The sequence below is a fragment of the Pristiophorus japonicus genome, chromosome 17 (genome assembly GCF_044704955.1).
Source record: "Pristiophorus japonicus isolate sPriJap1 chromosome 17, sPriJap1.hap1, whole genome shotgun sequence".
In the NCBI taxonomy this organism is placed as follows: domain Eukaryota; kingdom Metazoa; phylum Chordata; class Chondrichthyes; family Pristiophoridae; genus Pristiophorus; species Pristiophorus japonicus.
Genome location: NC_091993.1, coordinates 68968598 through 68989739, shown reverse-complemented (window position 1 = coordinate 68989739; position 21142 = coordinate 68968598). Strand labels below are relative to the sequence as shown.

The following is a 21142-nucleotide window of genomic DNA, read 5'->3' as shown; positions in this document are numbered from 1 at the left end:
GCAGGGTTTGCAGCTCGCCTGCACATTCGCTGGAGGTGTCCCATTGTTCTGCAGCCGTTTCACACATAGTGCTTAAAGTGGCATTGATGGGCCCGATGATCACCTCCACAACGCCAAACTTAGCGGTGCCTCTCTGGGTGCTTTGCCACCACACGTGGGATCTGGTTATGGCTTTCATCATTACAATGCCAGGGTGGGTGCTGTGTAGGTCAAGGATGAATGTTTTTCTGCCTTTCTTGGGCAAGACCACGCGATTACCGCACAAAAGACAGTCCGCCTGCAAAGACATGTCGTCTCTGCACCTGTGGAACGGGCCTCGCATTAACGATTGATGACGGACTCTGGGTCATCTGAGGTCGTGCAGCAGCCGGCGTGTACGTTCTGCCATGTATATTCCTGCTCGAAAACGACGTTACTTTGTGCACAGTACTGGCCGAAACCTCTTTAGGCTACAAAATTTGTTTGGTGTTATCGCTGGTGGACATAAATGCCTGGGCTATCGTTATGGCTTTGCTCAGATTCGGAGTTTCAACAGTCAGTAGTTTGCGAAAGATTACCTCATGGCCAATGCCAAGCACAAAAAAATCTCTCAGCATTTGTTCAAAGAATCCATCAAATTCGCAATGTATTGCAAGGTGCCTTAGTTCGGCGATGTAGCTCGCCACTTCCTGGCCCTCCGACTGTTGACACGTGTAAAACCGATACCTCTCCATCAACACACTTTCCTTAGGATTTAGATGCTCCTGGACCAGCGTACACAATTCTTCATAGGATTTGGTTGTTGGTTTTACTGGAGCTAGAAGATTCTTCATAAAGCCGTAGGTTGTTGCCCCACAGACGGTAAGGAGGACCGCCCTTCATTTGGCAGTGTTTTCGTCCCCTTCCAGCTCGTTGGCCACGAAGTATTGGTCGAGTCTCTCCACGAAGGCCTCCCAATCGCACCCTTCTGAGAACCTCTCCAACTGTTCTTTGCATTTTCGCGCGGTTGTTCAATATCTCATCGCCAATTGTTACGCTCGTAATAAAGGATGAAACTGAGTACCGTAAGCAATGAGTAAGTGTGACCTTAGCTCCTTTTAATTAGACTCCAGAATGCAGGTGTTTCGTGAGTGACCTGCTTATATACAGTGCTCCCAAGGGATGCTGGGATCTCTTGGGGCTCCAACAGTTAGGCCCTCTGGTGGTGGTGGTGTGATACAGGTTGCCAAGGGTTGAATACAGTGGGTATCAGCTATCACTAGAACAAGACAATAATAACAACAACTTAAATTTATATTGCGCCTTTAACATAGAATAACTCCACCATTGGCGGCCGTACCTTCAGCTGCCTAGGCCCTAAGCTTCCTCCCCAAATATCTCTACCTCTCTCTATCCCTTTAAGATGCTGCTTAAACCCTAACACTTGACCAAGGGTCACCTGTCCTAATGTTATGTGGCTCAGTGTCAAATTTTGTTAATACTCCTGCGAAGCACTTGGGACATTTTACTCCTTTAAAGATGCCATATAAATACAAGTTGTTGCTGTGAGGTTGCATTGTCCCCATCGGGTGTAACTGGACACAAAGAGCAAATGCCGTTTGTTCTGTTTCAAGAACAGCACAGTGGGGAAAAAAGTACGTTGTTTGTGTATTTTTTTTAAAGTTCCTCGCCTAGGTTTTTCTGATTGCTTTATCTTGGAAAGTTTCTTAATTTCAGAATAACATGGTGCTCAACAATTTTCCCTGTAATTTGTTTTGGCTGCGGGCCCATTCAAATTTTAACGCATGCGAGTATATTCCACTTGTAAAGGTGGCGAGCAGCCAGCACGGGAGCTCCAGACCGCTGCGCGGCCATGCAGCTTAAAGGGAACATTGGTGTGCTCATCCAAACCAGGCAAGAACTCCACAGTCACGGCCAAATGACACTAGATAATAGTGGATGGGTTCACATTTGGAAAACCTCTTTTCCAAGTCATTTTATCATCATGAAACATCTGAAGCTCTGGTTTGCAACAAAAGTGGGTGTTTTAAGTTCCTGGCCTGTTAGAGCACAGGTTTGGAGAAAGGCTTTCAACCAAACAGCGTGATCAGACTTGTGCATTAAAACACATTGCCTTGAGAAAGAATTGGAACAGTTTCCCCAACCATACAGTGGATGGATGCACCATCTGAAAAAGAAGAGAGAGAGAATGAACTTGCATTTAAAAAGCGCCTTTCAGGACCTCAGGATGTCCAAAAATGTTTTATAGCCAATTAAGTTCTTTTGAAGTGTAGTCACTGTTGTAATGTAGGAAACTCGGCAGCCCATGTGTGCTCAGCAAGCTCCCACAAACAGCAATAGGATAATGATCAGATAATCTGTTATTTAATGATGTTGGTTGTGGGATAAAAATTGTCCAGCACACCGGCGGCGAGCTCTTCTTCAAAATTGTACAATGGGATCTTTTAAGTCACCTGAGGAGAGCAGACGGGGCCTCGATTTAACATTTCATTCGAAAGACGGCCCCTCCCACAGTGCAGCACTCCCTCAGTACTGCACTGGGAGTATCGGCCTTAATTTTGTGCTCTAATCTCTGGAGTGGGACTTGACCGGTCAACCTTCTGACTCTGAGCCATGGCTGACAAATGTGAGGAAGTACCCGAGTGGGGAAATCCCAGGTTCAGTGTCTGGTCGATGCGGAGTTACTTGTGTCAGGTGGTAGGGGTGCTACAGTTGGGCTCAGCACTCCCGGGGCTGGCAGAGGGATGGGGGGGGGAGAGTGAGTGAGGTGCGATTGACATGGGAGAAAGCCTGCCTGGGGTCCCCCTTGCTGATCACTATGCAATCAGCCTCTATTTAAAAAAGGAGGCAGACAGAAAGCAGGAAACTATGGACCAGTTAGCCTAACATCTGTCATTGGGAATTGCTGGAGTCTATTATTAAGGAAGCAGTGGCAAGTCATTTGGAAAAGCATAATTCAATCAAGCAAAGTCAGCATGGTTTTATGAAAGGAAAATCGTGTTTGACAAATTTGCTGGAGTTCTTCGAGGATGTGACGAGCAGGGTGGATAAGGGGGAACCAGTGGATATGGTGAATTTGGATTTCCAGAAGGCATTCGATAAGATGCCACATAAAAGGTTACTGCACAAGATAAAGGCTCACTGGGTTGGAGATACTATAATAACGTGGATAGAGGATTGGCTAACTAACAGAGAGTCAGAATAAATGGGTAATTTTCCGGTTGGCAAACAGTAACTAGTGGGGTGTCGCAGGGATCGGTGCTGGGGCCTCAACTATTTACAATCTATATTAATAACTTGGATGAAGGGACTGAGTGTAATGTAGCCAAGATGCTGATTATACAAAGATGGGTGGGAAAGCAAATTGTGAGGAGGACAGAAGAAATCTGCAATGGGATATAGACAGGCTCAGTGCGTGGGCAAAAATTTGGCAGATGGAGTGTAATGTGGGAAAATGTGAGGTTATCCACTTAGGCAGAAAAAATAAAAAAGCAAATTATAATTGAAGTGGAGAAAAATTGCAAAGTGCTGCAGTACAGAGGGCCACAATGTATACAGGTACAGCAAGTAATCAGGAAGGCAAATGGAATGTTGGTCTTTATTGCAAGGGGAATATAGTATAAAAGCAGAGATGTCCTGCTACAACTGTACAAGGTATTGGTAAAGCCACTCCTAGAGTACTGCGTCATCATCATAGGCAGTCCCTCGAAATCGAGGAAGTCTTGATTCCACTTCAAAATGAGTTCTCAGGTGACTGAACAGTTCGATACGGGTATTACAGTCTCTGTCATAGGTGGAACAGACAGTCGTTGAAAGAAAGGGTGGGTGGGGAGTCTGGTTTGCCACACACTCCCTCTGCCTGCGCTTGATTTCTGCTTGCTCTCGGCGACAAGTCTCAAGGTGCTCAGCACCCTCCCGGATGCTTTTCCTCCACTTAGGGTGGTCTTTGGCCAAGGACTCCCAGGTGTCGGTGGGAATGTTGCACTTTATCAAGGCGGCTTTGAGGGTGTTCTTGAAACATTTCCTCTGCCCACCTGGGGCTCGCTTGCTGTGTAGGAGTTCCGAGTAGAGCGCTTGCTTTGGGAGTCTTGTGTCAGGCATGTGAACAATGTGGCCTGCCCAATGGAGCTGGTCGAGTGTGGTCAGTGCTTCGATGCTGGGGATGTTGGCCTGATCGAGAACATTAACGTTGGTGCATCTGTCCTACCAGGGGATTTGCAGGATCTTGCAGAGACATCATTGGTGGTATTTCTCCAGCGATTTGAGGTGTCTACTGTATATGGTCCATCTCTCTGAGCCATACAGGAGATCGGGTATCACGACAGCCCTGTAGACCATAAGCTTCGTACCGGATTTGAGGGCCTGATCTTCGAACACACTCTTCCTCAGGCGGCCGAAGGCTGCACTGGCGCACTGGAGGCGGTGTTGAACCTCGTCGACGATGTCTGCCCTTGCTGATAAAAGGCTCCCGAGGCATGGAAAGTTGTCTACATTGTCCAGGACCGTGCCGTGGATCTTGATGACTGAGGAAACAGTGCTGTGTGGCGAGGTCAGGTCGGTGGAGGACCTTTGTCTTACGGATGTTTAGCGTAAGGCCCATGCTTTCGTACGTCCCGGTGAAGATGTTCACAATGACTTGGAGTTCAGTCTCTCTATGCAGACGCAAGCGTCGTCCGTGTACTGTAGCTCGAGGACAGAAGATGGGACGGTCTTGGATCTGGTCTGGAGGCGACAAAAGTTGAACAGGTTCCCACTGGTTCTATCGTTTAGTTCCACCCCAGCGGGGAGCTTGTTGAGCGTGAGGTGGGGCAATGCAGCGAGGAAGATCGAGAAGAGGGTTGGAGCGATGACGCAGCCCTGCTTGACCCCGGTCCGGATGTGGATCAGTTGGTCTAAGCTCCCTCTGGCCCGAACTTCGACCCTCCCCAAAGTACTTCACCTCCCCCTAAAACCCGTGCTGCAAGGGCCTATTATCCATCCACAATCCCCCAATCTTGGCTTGCCTCCCAAGTCGACCTCCCTACTACCAAGGGCCCTCCAACTGGACTTAAGGAAAGATATACTTGCATTGGAGGCTGTTCATAGAAGGTTTACTAGGTTGATTCCAGAGATGAGGGGGTTAACGTGAAGATAGATTGAGTAGGTTGGACCTATTACACATTGGAGTTCAGAAGAATGAGGTGTGATCTTATTGAAACATGTAAGATAATGAGGGGTCTCGACAAGGTGGATGCGGAGAGGATATTTCCACTCATAGGGGAAACTAAAACTAGGGGACACTGGGCCCAAGTTTCCACATGATTTGCGCCTGATTTTTAGGAGCAACTGGTGGAGAATGGACTATCTTAGAAATCGCAATTCTCCACTTTTTTTTCTGCAATTCTAGTCAGGTAGAACAGTTCCACTTTGGAACAGAATTTTTTCTTCAAAAGGGGGCGTGTCCGGCCACTGACGCCTGATTTGAAAGTTTCCACAGTGAAAACGTACTCCAAACTAACATAGAATGGAGCAAGTGAAGATTTTTGTAGAACTGAAAAAACCTGTTCTACACATTAAAAAAATCAGGCGCAGGTTACAAATTAGGCGTCCAGAACGAGGTGGGGGGGAGGGGGGAGGGGGGAAGGCAAGTAATTAAATTCTACAATAAATCCTTATTTATACTTATACAAATAAATCCAACCTGAATAAACATTTATAAGCAAAGAAAAGATTAAATAAACCATCTTCCAACCTGTGTGAAAGTGCTTCAGCCAGGAAGAATGCTGCAGCAAGCCTCACAAAACGAGGCAGCTGTTCCCGAAGGCGGGCAGGAGGGAGGGAGGGAGGGAACCGATCGAATGCCGGGGGGGGGGGGGAAGCCGTTCCAGACGGCGGGGAGGGACCCAACCGACCGAACGCAGGGGGGTGGGGGGGGGGGGCGAGGAAGCCGTTCCAGACGGCGGGGAGGGACCCAACCGACCGAACGCGGGGGGTGGGGGGGGGGGGGGGAAGGAAGCCGTTCCAGACGGCGGGAGGGAGGGAACCGACCGACCGAACGCAGGGAAGCCGTTCCAGACAGCGGGGAGGGACCCAACCGACTGAACGCGGGGGGGGGGGGGGGGGAGCCGTTCCAGATGGTGGGCGAGCGACCGAACGCAGGGGGGGGAGCCGTTCCAGACGGTGAGCGGGCGGGAGGGACCCAACCGAACGCAGCGGGGGTGGGGGGAGGAAGCTGTTCCAGACGGCGGGAGGGAGGGAGGGAGGGAAGGAGACAGAAGGCTGCAGGAAGCCTCAGAAATTGAGGAGCCATTTCCCAACGGTAAAAGGGGACGTCGTCGGGAAACGGCTGCCTCAACTTTCTGAGGCTTCCTGCAGCCTTCTCAGTGCTGATGTGCTGATGGCAATGTGCTTTTATTAAAAAAATATTCAAAAACTAAACAGCTACAAAGAACTACAAAAATGGCCGAGTGCCAATGTTTCCTTCACACTGCGCGTGCGCGAATGCTCCAACGCGCACGCGCAGCGTTGCCGGCAGGAAAAAAATTAATTAAAATGGTACCCGCCCCCTCCCACTTACAAAATCGGCGCGAGTGTAGGCTCCGCCCCCCCCCTGGGCGCCGCGCCAAACAGACAAGGAGCTGCAGGGCGCTCCAGAATCGCGAGTTTTTTTTCCGGCGCTGTTTTAGGCGCGAAAAACGGGTGCCCAGCTCGGAGGGGCGTCCGTTTTTTATCGTGTGGAAACTTGGGCCCATAGTCTCAGAATAAGGGGCCACCCATTTAAAACTGAGATGAGGAATTTCTTCTCAAAGGTTGTAAATCTATGGAATTCTCTGCCCCAAAGAGCTGTGGAGGCTGGGTCATTGAATATATTTAAGGCAGAGTAGACGGATTTTTGAGCGATAAAGGAATAAAGGGTTATGGGGAGCGGGCAGGGAAGTGGAGCTGTGCCCATGATCAGATCGGACATGATCTTATTAATGGAGCAGGCTTGAGGGGCAAAATGGCCTACTCCTGTTCCTATTTGTTATGTTATGTTCCTTGTTGGGTGGATGTCTGCCGAGGACAGGATCAGTATCCTTGATTGAGCATTCTGATGTTCACACTGATGAACAATGGCAGTGTCAGAGACTGCCCGGGTCCAGAGGGCTTCACCTCAGCATGAATCAGCAGAAGAGAAAAGAAGAATTTTTTTTAAATGAAGCAACAAGAGATCTATTTTTCACCGAGCTCTGTGGGTAATTGATGTGGGGAATGCTCTTTGTGTGGAACTAACCTTGTGCTCCAAACTCAGTAGAATCAGCACTGATAGCAGCCTCTTGTGAAGCTTGTACTTTGTGAATCGCTCCCTCACTTGTTAGACTTGCTGGTACGTGTTTCTCACGCCCTTTCCACAGTTTTGGGGCTTGACCATCTCCTTGACGGGGATATTTGTTGGACTGTCAGAAGGGAAAGAATGAGTGAAATGCATGTGCTTCGTCCAAATCTATTTGCCATATTTGGTAAAGCAGCAAAAAGTGAATAATTGTGGACAACATGCAACGATTGTTCAATAAAACAGAGCTTTACCACAAAGGCGGTAACTGTCAGGGAACAGTTAACTGAGTGAAATTCCTCTATTGACAGGAGACAGAATTCCTGTTTCCCCATCTTTAACTCATCTCTAATGAAATTGTGAGAAACGTGAAGCAATTCCTGGGAATGGGATTGGAGAGTCATTAATTACCAGCAGTAAACTCCGCAGTTTGACCCCTCTGAGAAAATTGAGAGTAGCTGGTTGCAGGAGTCCATTATTCACCTTTAATAAGGTGGTTAGTTGACAATGGTGGTTACGATAAATAGGATTGATTTGCCGCAGAGGAATGAGTGAGAGCTGCAGGCGGGCGACCTGGGCAGATAGCAGGTGATTCCCACCCGTTACTCTGGTTTACTCTCTTCTACTTCAGACGCCATTGTGTTAAGTTCAAATGTGATATATCCTTACTATACAGTACAAATCCACACGAGGCCCAGACTACAGAGAAGGTCACTCTGTGACCAGTAATCTTTATTCGCCAAAACTGAAGTGGAGAAGCTGGGTGGAGCTTCCCCTTTTATACCTGAAAGTCCAGGTTAGAGTGTCTCCCACAAGTTCACCACCTAGTGGTCAGTGTTCTCACGGTGTACAACTTAGGTCAGTTTATACATGGATTACAATGACAGTTGAATACATGACATCACCTTCCCCCCCCCCTCCCCCCCTCAAAGTCTTATTGGGATCACAGGTTAAGTCTCTCTGGTGGTTTACGCTCCCTTGTAGAGCACCTGAGTTGGGGCTCCGGTTGTTGTGCGCTGGCCTGAGTGTCTGCTGTTTGTGGTGCCTCAGGGCTGTCTGGACTGCCCAATGGAGTGACTGGGCTCTCCTCCGCTTGGTTCCGGTGTTCAGTCACCTGTGGTGGAGTGAACTCTACATCGTGTTCCTCCTCTGCTTCTTCTATGGGGTTGCTGAACCTCCTTTTTGTTTGATCCACGTGTTTGCGGCAGATTTGTCCATTGGTAAGTTTAACTACCAGAATCCTATTCCCCTCTTTGGCAATCACAGTGCCTGCAAGCCATTTGGGCCCTGCAGCGTAGTTGAGGACAAAGACAGGATCATTGACATCAATACATCGCGCCCTCACATTCCCGTCATGGTAGTCACATTGTGACCGGCGCCTGCTCTCAACAATTTCTTTCATGTTGGGGTGTATAAGGGATAACCTGGTTTTGAGCGTCCTTTTCATTAGCAGCTCTGCGGGTGAAACCCCTGTGAGCGAGTGTGGTCGGGATCTGTTGGCCAACAGGAGGCGTGATAAGCAGCTTTGTAGGGAACCCCCTTGGATTCTGAGCATCCCCTGTTTGATTATCTGCACTGCTCGTTCCACCTGGCCGTTTGAGGCCGGCTTGAATGGTGCCGCTCTGACATGGTTGATGCCATTTCCTGCCATGAAGTCATGGAACTCAGTGCTTGTAAAGCACGGGCCATTGTCGCTGACCAAGACATCCGGTCGACCATGGGTGGCGAACATTGCCCGTAGACTTTCTACCATAGCAGAGGATGTGCTTGAATTGAGAATGTCACACTCGATCCATTTGGAGTAGGCGTTTACTACAACCAAAAACATTTTCCCATGAAAGGACCTGCGTAGTCCACATGGATGCGTGACCATTGTTTGGCGGGCCAGGACCAGGGGCTATGGGGGGCTTCCCTGGGCGCATTGCCCAGCTGGGCACCCGTGTTGCACCTGTGAACACAAAGTTCCAGGTCTGCATTCATCCCTGGCCACCAAACGTGTGACCTGGCAATTGCCTTCATCATGACAATGCCCGGGTGCTCATTGTGGAGTTCTCTCTGCCCATCTGGGGCATGACTACTCGGTTTCCCCATAGTAGGCAATCGGCCTGAATCGAGAGTCTATCCTTGCGCCTGTGAAATGGTTTAAATTCCTCAGGGCATGCCCCGTACGTGGCTGCCCAGTCCCCATTGAGGACACATTTCTTGACTAAAGACAGTAGCGGGTCTCTATAAGTCCAGACTTTGATCTGACGGGCTGTCATGGGTGAGCCTTCGCTTTCGAAAGCTTCAACAGCCATGACCATCTCAGCAGCATGCTCGGTTGCCCCCTCGGTGGTGGCTAGTGGGAGCCTGCTGAGTGCATCGCCGCAGTTTTCAGTCCCCCGGTCTGTGCCGAATTGTATGGTCATAGGCGGCCAACGTGAGTGCCCACCTCTGTATACGGGCCGACACATTTGCATTTATGGCCTTGTCGGCCAAAAGGGACATTAGGGGTTTGTGATCTGTCTCCAGTTCAAATTTCCTGCCAAATGGGTATTGGTGCATTTTTTTTTACTGCATATACACATGCCAGCGCTTCCTTTTCTACCATCCCGTAGCCCCTTTCTGCCTGGGACAGACTTCTGGAGGCATAAGCTACCGGCTGTAACTGACCCTTGGCATTAACATGCTGCAACAAACACCCGACCCCATAGGACGACGCATCGCACGTTAAAACAAGTTTCTTACATGGGTCATATAGCGTTAACAGATTGTTGGAGCATAACAAATTGCGTACTCTATCAAAAGCCCTTTCCTGGCTGTCCCCCCAGACCCTTTCGCGACCTTTGCGTAGGAGCACGTGTAGCGGCTCTAACATCGTGCTCAATTTGGGACATGCTTAACAGGTCATTCATCAGGTTGTGATTTCAATGGCCTAGACCTTAACGGGCCAGGTTAAACATAAAAGTTAAGTTCTACCTGCAAGTGGGCTCCTATATATTATCTTGATTTTTAAATCCCTTCTCTCTCTCCCCCCGCAGCCCCTCTCTCTCTCTCTCTCTCTCCGCCCAGTGCCTCCTCTCCCTCCCCCTTCCCATACCCCGTCTCTTTCTATCACTCCCCTTTGTTTTTTGTTTCTTCTTTGTTTTCATCAAGTGTTTGATTTATTGACGTGAAAACAGACACAGAAGAAAGAGACGCAATATCCAGTGCTGAGGATTTAAGATCACTGAGATTGATGGGAAAGCCAGTGCCGTAACACTCTCTGAATTTATGTTTTCGTCTTGGGGCCTTGTCCCCGGGGACGATATCATGGATGTCGGTTGATTCTATGGCATCGTCACATGTAACCCACTTCTTTCTGTGATAATCCTGAACTCCAGGTTCTTTCTTTCCTTGACTTGACTCCATACACTGCAACCTTCTGTTCACAGGAAGTCCTTTGAGTTTGAGGATGCGGAAGGTCTTCAGATCCTCCTGACACCAGCAGCGAGTGAGAGGTCTCGAAAAGGAGATGGCAACAAGACTAAAATAACACTTTCCAGAACTGTGTCTGAAGAGAACATCTACGAGGATATTATAAGTAAGCAGTGTGATTCGAATATGAAATAATTCTTTATTATATTCGGTTGTTCATTTACTTTCACTCTGCTTTTAAAAGTGATTTCCCAAATTTCCACCACACTTGCTGAAAGTGTCCCTCAGCTCCAGAATCTATGTGCTTCACATCTGTAAGATGGAATGTGTCACCCCTTTAAGTAGCACATCATTTATACTGCATCATTAATGGGGCAATGCAAATAGAACTGGAAATGCGGCACTAAAGACGTTATTGTAGAGGTCAGTAGTGCAGTAAGGGGCTCCCTCGTATATAGTTATTTCAGTTGCCATTGCTTTTATACTTTCTATGTGTGTGTATGCACATATAAGCATTGGCCTGTGTTCCCCTCCATGTACTGTACCCCACCCCTGTATGTGTCCTTTTTCTGTACAGCACCAGCTCCTCTATAGGGATAATATTGGTCGAGACGGTATTTATAGGGACAGAATCAATAGCTTGGTAGGTTTTCAAAGAATGACCATTTTAAAGTAATCTTTGCTCAGGGGCTGGTGTACAATGTGTGCAGGGGGACAGGGCACAGAGCTGGGCTCGCTGAGGAGGGGGGGACTTGGAGTCGGGGAAGGGGTTCATGACGGGGGGGGGGGGGGATTTGCTCAGAGTTGGAAGCTGGGGAGGGGGATATTGTGAGTCTGTGTCCCTGATCACTCGCAGACTGAGATCCCAGTCTATGGCTGCATTGCTGGTCGAGAGCTGGAGCTGCAATCTGGTACTTCCCACAGGGAGGGGCTGAAAATTCAAACGTCCTCTGCATGGCTGTCTCAGCTGCCATCTCTTGCTCCTCCTTCTCCAACCCCTCAGCCTCCTTCCCAATTACAGTCCTGACCCAATATGACTCAGCAGTTTATCCCCATCATTTATCCTCCCTCCCACCCTCACCAAACATCTCCTCTGATTTCCCCCACCCCCCCAACCCCCCAACCCCCATCCAAAGGCAGCAACTACTTGCCCTAATGATCGATGACATAATCAGTGGCTCCCTTTGCACAGTGTGTTTTTCAAGTCCATAATTATCACCCTGTCCTCAAGAAAATCTACCCCATCCCTCTGTCTCATTTTGACCCTGCCTTTTCTCCAAAATACTTGAACTCGTGTCCATTCAGCCCCGTACTCACCTCTCCAAAAATTCCCATTTATGAATCCCTTAAATCTGGTTTTCACCCTGCTTACTGCATTGAGATGGTCCCAATCCCATCAACAACATCATCCTCTGCGCCTGCAACAATGGCTCATTATCCCTTCTTGACCTCCTCAGCCTTACTCCAGTGATTATTCTATCCACCATCTCTCCTGTGTTCTTCCCCATGCTGCCTTCGGGCGATGTGCCAGAACTTGCCCCAATTGAATATTGGAAAAACCCAAACCATTATTCAGCTCCCATCAAAGCCCGACTCCCTTGCCCCTCTCCACCCTCAACTGACTCACTGTCCCCAAAGCAGCTCATCAACATCTTTGCTCAACATTCCTCCAACCCCCATCCTATGGCCCTCCCACTCTGGCCTTTTATACATTCGCTTAGTGGCACAGCTTTCAGCCATCTCAGTCCTCGCATTTGGAACTTCACCTTGCTACTTCTCTCCCCACCTTTGCATTTGGTGTACTCATTGTAAAGTCCTTACACAATACCACAAATCCACACGAGGCACATTCGATGGACAAGGTCTCTCCATGACCTGAACCTTTATTCACAGGACCAAGAAGTGATGACCCTGCGTGGGACATCCCTTTATATACCTAGATGTCCAGGTGAGGAGTGTCTCCCACAAGTTCACCCCCTGTGGTCAAGGTGTGCATTTCTTACGTCTATACAGTATTACAGTGTTGTTACATACATGATATCACCTCTCCCTCAACATCTTTTTGGGATCATCGGTTAAGTCTCTCGGGTGGTCTGTGCTCTCTCGTGGTGCGCTGCAGTTGGGGCTCTGGTTGTTGAGCCTTGGTATGCGTGTCTGTCATCTGTGGTGATTCCGGGCTGACCGTAGGGACTGTGCATGCTGCTGAATGTTCTTGTTGCTCATTCACTGGCAGTGGTGTGAATACCATCTCAAGATCTTCCTCAGGTTCCTCAGTGTCCATGCTGAACCTTTTTTTTACTTGGTCCAGATGCTTGCGGCATATCTGTCCATTGTTAAGTTTAACCACTATGACCCTATTTCCCTCTTTGTCTATTACAGTACCCTCAAGCCATTTGGGCCCCAAAGCATGATTGAGAACAAATACGGGGTCATCAATTTCTGTACATCTCCCCCTTGAATTTCGGTCATGGTACTCGTTTTGGGACTGGCGCTTGCCCTCAACAATATCGGACAGGACTGGATGAATGAGGGACAGCCGAGTTTTGAGTGTTCATTTCATGAGTAGCTCCGCGGGCGGGACCCCCGTGAGCGAGTGCGGTCGGGACCTATAGGCCAGCAGGAGGTGCGATAGGCGGCATTGAAGGGAGGGTCCTTGAAGCTGGAGCATGCCTTGTTTTATGATTTAGACCGCACGTTCCGCCTGCCCATTGGAGGCCGGCTTGAACGGTGCTGTCCTGACATGGTTAATGCCATTACCCAACATGAACTCACGGAATTCGTAGCTTGTGAAACATGGGCCATTATCGCTAGTAAGGATGTCCGACAAGCTGTGGGTCGCAAAGACCGCACGCAGACTCCACGATGGTGGATGTCGTGCACGAATTCAAAATGATGCACTCGATCCATTTCGAGTACGCATCAACCACAATGAGAAACATTTTTCCCATGAACGGGCCCGCGTAGTCTACATGAATACGTGACCATGGCCTGGTGGGCCAGGGCCACGGGCTGAGCGGGGCTTCACTGGGGGCATTACCTAGCTGGGCACACGTCGTGCATCTGCGAACACAGTGTTCCAGGTCTGAATCAATTCCTGGCCACCACACATGTGACCGGGCAATGGCCTTCATCAGCACAATGCCTGGGTGCTTGCTGTGGAATTCCCTGATGAATGCTTCCCTGCCCCTCTGGGGCATGACTAGCCAGCTGCCCCATAGTAGGCAATCGGTTTGGATGGAGAGCTCATCCATCCGTCTGTGAAACGGTCTGACCTCCTCAGGGCATGCTCCGTGTGTGGGCGCTCAATCCCCAGTCAGGACACATTTCTTAATCAAGGATAGGAGAGGATCTCTGTTGGTCCAGATTTTGATCTGGCGGGCTGTGGTAGGGGAACCTGCGCTATCAAAGGCATCGACAGCCATGACCATCTCAGCACTTTGCTCCGCTGCCCCCTCAGTGGTGGCCAGTGGGAGCGCATCAGCGCAGCTTTCGGTGCCTGATGGTGTAGTCATACGCACCGAGCGTGAGAGTCCATCGCTATATGCGAGCTGACGCATTGGCATTGACAGCCTTGCTGTCTGACAGCAGGGATGTTAGCAGCTTGTGGTCCATTTCTAATTCGAACCTCCTGCCAAAAAGATACTGATGCACCTTTTTCACCCCATAGACACATGCGAGTGCTTCCTTCTCAACCATCCCATATCCCCGTTCAGCTTGAGAGCGTGACCTGGAGGCATAAGCCACAGGTTGTAGTTGGCCCTCAGCGTTACCCTGCTGCAACACGCACCCAACCCCATAGGAGGATGCATCACATGTCAGAACCAATTTCTTACGGGGGTCGTACAGGGTCAACAACTTATTTGAACAAAGTAGGTTCCGCGCCCGATTGAAAGCCCGTCCCTGACAGTCCCCCCCGAATCCAATCGCAACCCTTACGTAGGAGCACGTGTAGCGGCTCCAATAATGTGCTTAAGTTCGGCAGAAAGTTCCCGAAATAGTTCAAGAGTCCCAGAAATGAATGCAACTCCGATGTGTTGCAGGGCCTGGGCACTCGTCGAATCGCCTCCGTTTTGGATGCGGTAGGCCAAATCCCAACTGCAGCATCCCTCCTGACCAGAAACTCGACCTCGGGAGCCAAAAACACACACTTAGACTTGAATCGCAGGCCTACCCGGTCCAGTCGGTGTAGCACCTCCTCCAAGTTGTGGAGGTGTTCCTCGGTGTCACGACCCGTGATGAGGATGTCGTCCTGAAATGCGATCGTTCCGGGAATGGATTTGAGCAGGCTTTCCATGTTTCTTTGAAAAATCGCGGTCGCTGACTGACTGCCAAATGGACACCTGTTGTAAACAAACAATCCCTTGTGCGTGGTGATGGTGGTCAGTAGTTTAGATTCATCGGCCAGTTCTTGGGTCATGTAGGCTGAAGTGAGGTCCAACTTGGTGAACAGCTTGCCGCCTGCCAGCATGGCAAAAAGGTCCTCCGCTCTCGGGAGCGGGTATTGGTCTTGTAGGGACACCCGGTTGATAGTGGCCTTGTAGTCGCCACAGATCCTGACCGAGCCATCTGCTTTTAGGATGGGAACGATGGGGCTCGCCTAGTCGCTGAATTCAACGGGCGAGATGATGCCCTCTCTCAGCAACCGGTCCAAGTCGCTCTCAATTTTCTCCCGCATCACATACGGCACAGCTCTGGCTTTGTGTGTTTGGCATCCAGGGTGATGCGTATCACTATTTTGGTACCTTTGACCGTTCCGACGCCAGGTTGAAATAATGACTCAAATTGCTGTAGGACCTGTGAGCATGAACTTCGCTCCACAGATGACATGGCGTGCACATCCCCCCATTTCCAGTTCATCTCAGCTAACCAGCTCCTCCCCAACAGTGCAGGACCATTGCCCGGGACAATCCAGAGCGGCAGCCGGTTCACCGACCCATTGTGTGTGACCGCCAACATTGCACTGCCTAGCACTGGAATAATTTATTTGGTGTACGTCCGTAATTGCGTTTCAATGCGTTCTAGTTTGGGTCTGCTGGCTTTGAGTGGCCACAGCTTTTCGAATTGTTGAACACTCATGAGTGACTGGCTGGCCCCCCGTGTCCAGCTCCATGCGTACAGGGATGCCGTTTAATAGGACTTTCATCATCATAGGTGGTGTTTTGGTATATGAGCTGTGAATGTTTGCCACATTTTTTTTTTTGAAATTCGTAGCCAATCGTTCCAATTCTTTGTCAAATCACAAACGCCAGAGGTCACCTTGGGCCCATTCAAGGATCACTCTGCGCCAATGCTCTTAGCCAAAAGGCCTAGAGCCACTGCACCGTTCTTTGCCACATGAACCCGCTGAACTTCAGGGTCCATTGATTTGCCCAAGCGTCATCCTGCCTCGCATACCCCTCATCTGGTTCATCCACCTCGTATATTAGCCCGGTTACAGGCTTCCTGCATATTCTGGCTAAATGGCCACTGAGGTTACTATTTCTGCAGACGAACTGTTGAAGCCTGCAAATCCTGGCAGCATGTCTGCCCCCACACCTCCAGCATGAACTGAGATTCCCATTGTTGTGAACAAAAGAGCTGTTACAAGGCATTCCTCGCTGATTGTCTCTTTGACTGCTCTTGAGCACCCTGTTAGTGGTTGTCAATGGCCCCATCCCGGGCCGCATTGTCCACTGGGGGGGGTGTAAATGTCCGTTCAGCCTGCCATTGTCTCTGTTGGAGACTTACTCTTGGGTCTATTGCTGCCTGGGGTGTGTCGAACTGCCCTTGCCTGCCTGCGGGGCTCTATGTCACGTTTATGATATTGACTCCCTGATCCATCGCCACGTTGGAGGCAGAATTGCGCGCATATATTATCTTGGTTTCCTCCTCCCCCGCCATAAAAGTCTGAGCCGTCAACGCCGCCGCTTCCAAGGTCAAGTCCTTGGTCTCAATTAGCTTTCTGAAAATCCCAGCATGACCGATGCCCGCAATAAAGAAATCCCTTAGCATCTCCCCCCTGCAGGCGTCTGTGAACTTAGAGGCTGGCCAAGCGCGGAGGTCTGCAACGAAGTCCGGTATGCTCTGTCCTTCCCGACGTCGGTGGGTATAGAATCTGTGTTGGGCCATGTGTCCGCTGCTCATCGGCTTGAGGTCTCACCGATTAGTTTGCTGAGCTCTTCAAAGGTTTTGTCCGCCGGCTTCTCGGGTGCTAGCAGGTCTTTCATGAGTGCGTAAGTCTTCGGTCCACAGCTGGTCAGCAGATGAGCCCTTCGCTTGTTGGCCGCTGCGTCACCCAGCCAGTCCTTCGTGACAAAACTCTGCTGGAGTCTCTCAATGAAATCGTCCCAGCCCTCACCAACACAGTACCGTTCATCTGTGCTGCCGGTGGCCATTCTCGCGGGTCGTTGATTCCCGTTTCTTGTCGCCAATGTAAAGTCCTTACACAATACCACAAATCCACACGAGGCACATTCTATGGACAAGGTCACTCCATGACCTGAACCTTTATTCACAGGACCAAGAAGTGATGACCCTGCATGGGACCTCCCTTTATATACCTGGATGATCAGGTGAGGAGTGTCTCCCACAAGTTCATCCCCTGTGATCAAGGTGTGCATTTCTCAAGTATATACAGTATTGCAGTGTTGTTACATGAAGGTTACATACATGACACTCATAATTCTCCAACTGCCCCTCTGTCCATGTGAAGCTCCTTGGGATGTTTTGTCAATCCAAGAGCACTACACAAGTAAAAGTTGTTCTGCTCGCCTCAGCTCTTGTCAACTGATTCAGTGTGATGCGGCAGAGATCTTAAAGTTCATCCTATTGCCCACTTGGCTGCAGTCCATGAAGGGCCCTGGAGAATCACGGAATGGGGTGATGATGGAGAAGGACTGATTTTTGCAAAAGATAAACCCCTTTGCTTAAGGTTTCTTGCAAGAGTGTTGCATTTTATTCCTCCAATTCTCACCCTTCTTCTAAAAGTGCTGATCCTTCTGAAGTGATAGTTCAAAATGTGTCCACCGGAGATCAGCCAGGTTTTCTACTGAACCCCGTCCAGTGACCCCTGGAGTATTGTGGCCAGTTCTGGGCACCACACTTAAAGGGATACCGTTGCATAGTGTTTGTTACTGGACTAATAATCCAGAGACCTGGACTAATGATCTGGAGACATGTGTTCAAATTACCAGTTGCAGGGCAGCTTGGGAATTTAAATTCAGTCAATTAAACAAATCTGGAATAAAAAGCTAGTACCAGTATAAATGACTATGAAGCTGTCGTATTGTTGTAAAAACCCAACTGATTCACTCCTGTCCTTTTTAGGGAAGGAAATCTGCCATCCTTACCTGGTCAAGCCTACATGTGACTCCAGACCCACCGCAATGTGGTTGACTCTTAACTGGCCTCTGTAATAGTGTAGCAAGCCTCACCACCACCTTCTCCAGGGCAATTGGGGATGGGCAATAAATGCTGGCCATGCCAGCAGCGCACCCACATCCCATGAATGAATAAAAAATAAACTTTGGAAAGGATGTCAAGGCCTTGAAGGTGCAGTGGAGGTTCATCAGAATGTTATCAGGGATAAAGGGCTTCAATTACTTGGAGAGATTAGAGAAGCTGGGAGGGAGCAGAGAAGGTTAAGGGGAGATTTAATAGAGGTGTTCAAAGAAGAAACTGGCTGCAGGTCACCGATCTAAGATAATTGGCAAAAAAAAAACAGGGGGAGATGAGAATTTATTTTTAATGTAGCGAGTTATGATCTGGAATGCACTGCCTGAAAGGGTGGTGGAAGCAGATTCAATCGTAACTTTGAAAAGAGATATATAGTTGAAAAGGAAAAATTTGCAGGGCTATGGGGAAAGAACAGGAGAGTGGGACTAATTGGATACTAATCTACCAAAAAGTTGGCACAGGCCTGATGGGCTTAATGGTCTCCTTGTGTGCCGTAAGATTCTAATGAAGAGGAATTGCTTCAAATGTGAGTTCCTCCAGTTAAATAGCCTGCCAACACTTGAGGCCTAGGGCTCACACATAAAGGAGGACCATGTGAGCAAGATACCAGCGGGCTGCCGATGTCTGTAGAACTGTACCCCAGCAAGGGCAAGCACCATTTAAGATGGGGGAAAAATTGGAATGGGGGGAGGCGGAGAATGCACGTAGCACTCAATGAGCAAGGCTGAGTGTCAGACTGCGTAAGAATTTGGCAATTCAGCCTGTCATTGCACAGAACAACCTTCGTACAGCAGTCGACATGCTCCATCTCCCTGTTTGGAAACAGGCCAGAAATTCCCTGGAATGCGGCTGTGATACTTTATATCCCCAGTTACAAATTGGCTGGTATGTAATGTCAAATTATCGGAATGTACGAGTGAGGAGACCAGTAACTGGAGCTCCTTGGAGCTGGGTCACTGTTTGCTGGGTCACTTGTAGCGGACTGTGAGAAATTCAACCCCTCGACTTCCAGATGCCTTTGACGCCCCCACTTGGTTTAAGTCATGCAGCTGGTGGGAGTAACTCTAGAGGGGCTGCATAGTTAGACAATGTAACAGCAGTACATTGTATCATCATCATCATCATCATCATCATCATCATAGGCAGTCCCTCTGAATCGAGGAAGACTTGCTTCCACTCTAAAAATGAGTCCTTAGGTGGCTGAACAATCCAATACGAGAATCACAGTCCCTGTCACAGGTGGGACAGCTAGTCGTTGAGGGTAAGGGTGGGTGGGACTGGTTTTCCATATGCTCTTTCCGCTGCCTGCGCTTGATTTCTGCACACTCTCGGCGATGAGACTCGAGGGGCCCAGCGCCCTCCCGGATGCACTTCCTCCTCTTAGGGCGGTCTTTGGCCAGGAACTCCACTGACGACATGCAGAGCTTTCCTAATCCCGTGTTGGCTGGTGGCCCCTGTCTGGGGTGGGAGGGTGGGTGCATGGAACCAACTGGTGCCTTCCTTGTAGGAAAAGGGGAGGGTATGTGAGGCTGGCTCAGACGCAGTCAGGCAGGATATCTAGGCCCCAGTGTGGGGAAATGCGCAGGGCAAAGTGGTACGCTGTTGGGGTGATGAGCATGCCCGTGTGGTATCCTGCTGCTGGCAGCCTCAGCAAGTCAGTCGTGGTTTGAATTTAGGTCCGACTCCACCTGTAGGATGGACTTATTAGGCGTTATTGCTGAATTACATAGAATTTACAACACAAACAGACTATTTGGCCCAATATGTCTATACTAGTGTTTGTGTTCCCATTGGGCCTCCTCTATCTAATACTATCAGTATATCCTTCTACTCCTAAATCCCATATGTATTTATCTAGCTTCCCCTTAAGTGCATCTGTTACTACCTTAACTACTACTCGTGGTAGCGAGTTCTAAATTTGAACCACTCTTTGAATGATGAGGTTTCTCCTGAATTCCCTATTGGATTTATTAGTTGTTATCTTGTATTTATAGCCCCTAGTTACGGAATAAATGACCGTTGTACCCCTAATATGTTTACTGCCCTGACGGTGTGTGCCTGAGGTTTGTTCCTGTACATTGCTCTGACTATGTGTTACTTGTCTTCATATCTAAAACCTCCTCCAGTCTTACAGCCCTCAGGGATATCTGCGCTCCTCCAATATTGGCCTCTTGATGGCGGGTAAACATAGAAACATAGAAAATAGGTGCAGGAGTAGGCCATTCGGCCCTTCCATCCTGCACCACCATTCAATAAGATCATGGCTGACCATTCACCCTCAGTACCCCTTTCCTGCTTTCTCCCCATACCCCTTGATCCCTTTAGCCGTAAGGGCCATATCTAACTTCCTCTTGAATATATCTTAACGAACTGTCTTCAAAAACAACTCTCTGCATTAGATAATTTCACAGATTAACAACTCTGAGTGAGGAAGTTTCTCCTCATCTCGGTCCTAAATGGCTTACCCCTTATCCTTAGACTGTGATCCCTGGTTCTGGACTTCCCCAACATCGGGAACATTCTTCATACATCTAACCTGTCCAATTCCGTCAGAATTTTATATGTTTCTATAAGATCCCCTCTCATTCTTCGAAACTCCAGTGAATACAGGCCCAGTCGATCCAGTCTCTCCTCATATGTCAGTCCTGCCATCTCGGGAATCAGTCGGGTGAACCTTCGCTGCACTCCCTCAATAGCAAGAACGTCCTTCCTCAGATTAGGAGACCAAAACTGAACACAATATTCCAGGTGAGGCCTCACCAAGGCCCTGTACAACTGCAGTAAGACCTCCCTGCTCCTATACTCAAATCCCCTAGCTATGAAGGCCAACATGCCATTTGCCTTCTTCACCGCCTGCTGTACATGCATGCCAACTTTCAATGACTGATGTACCATGACACCCAGGTCTCATTGCACCTCCACTTTTCCTAATCTGTCGCCATTCAGATAATATTCTGCCTTCGTGTTTTTGCCACCAAAGTGGATAACCTCACATTTATCCACATTATACTGCATACCAGTAGGGGGTTTCCATGCTCAAAA

General features: G+C 49.1%; 1 protein-coding gene across 11 annotated transcripts in view; it reads left to right on the top strand.

Moving 5' to 3' along the window:
- Positions 1–21142, top strand: part of LOC139227778 (DENN domain-containing protein 2C-like) — a 216265-nt gene that overhangs the window by 97462 nt on the left and 97661 nt on the right. For all 11 annotated transcript variants that reach the window (XM_070858815.1, XM_070858811.1, XM_070858814.1 and 8 more), the window contains one exon: positions 10684–10832. In XM_070858815.1, coding sequence (XP_070714916.1) covers positions 10684–10832 — 149 coding nt within the window. The remainder of the gene's footprint in view (positions 1–10683; positions 10833–21142) is intronic.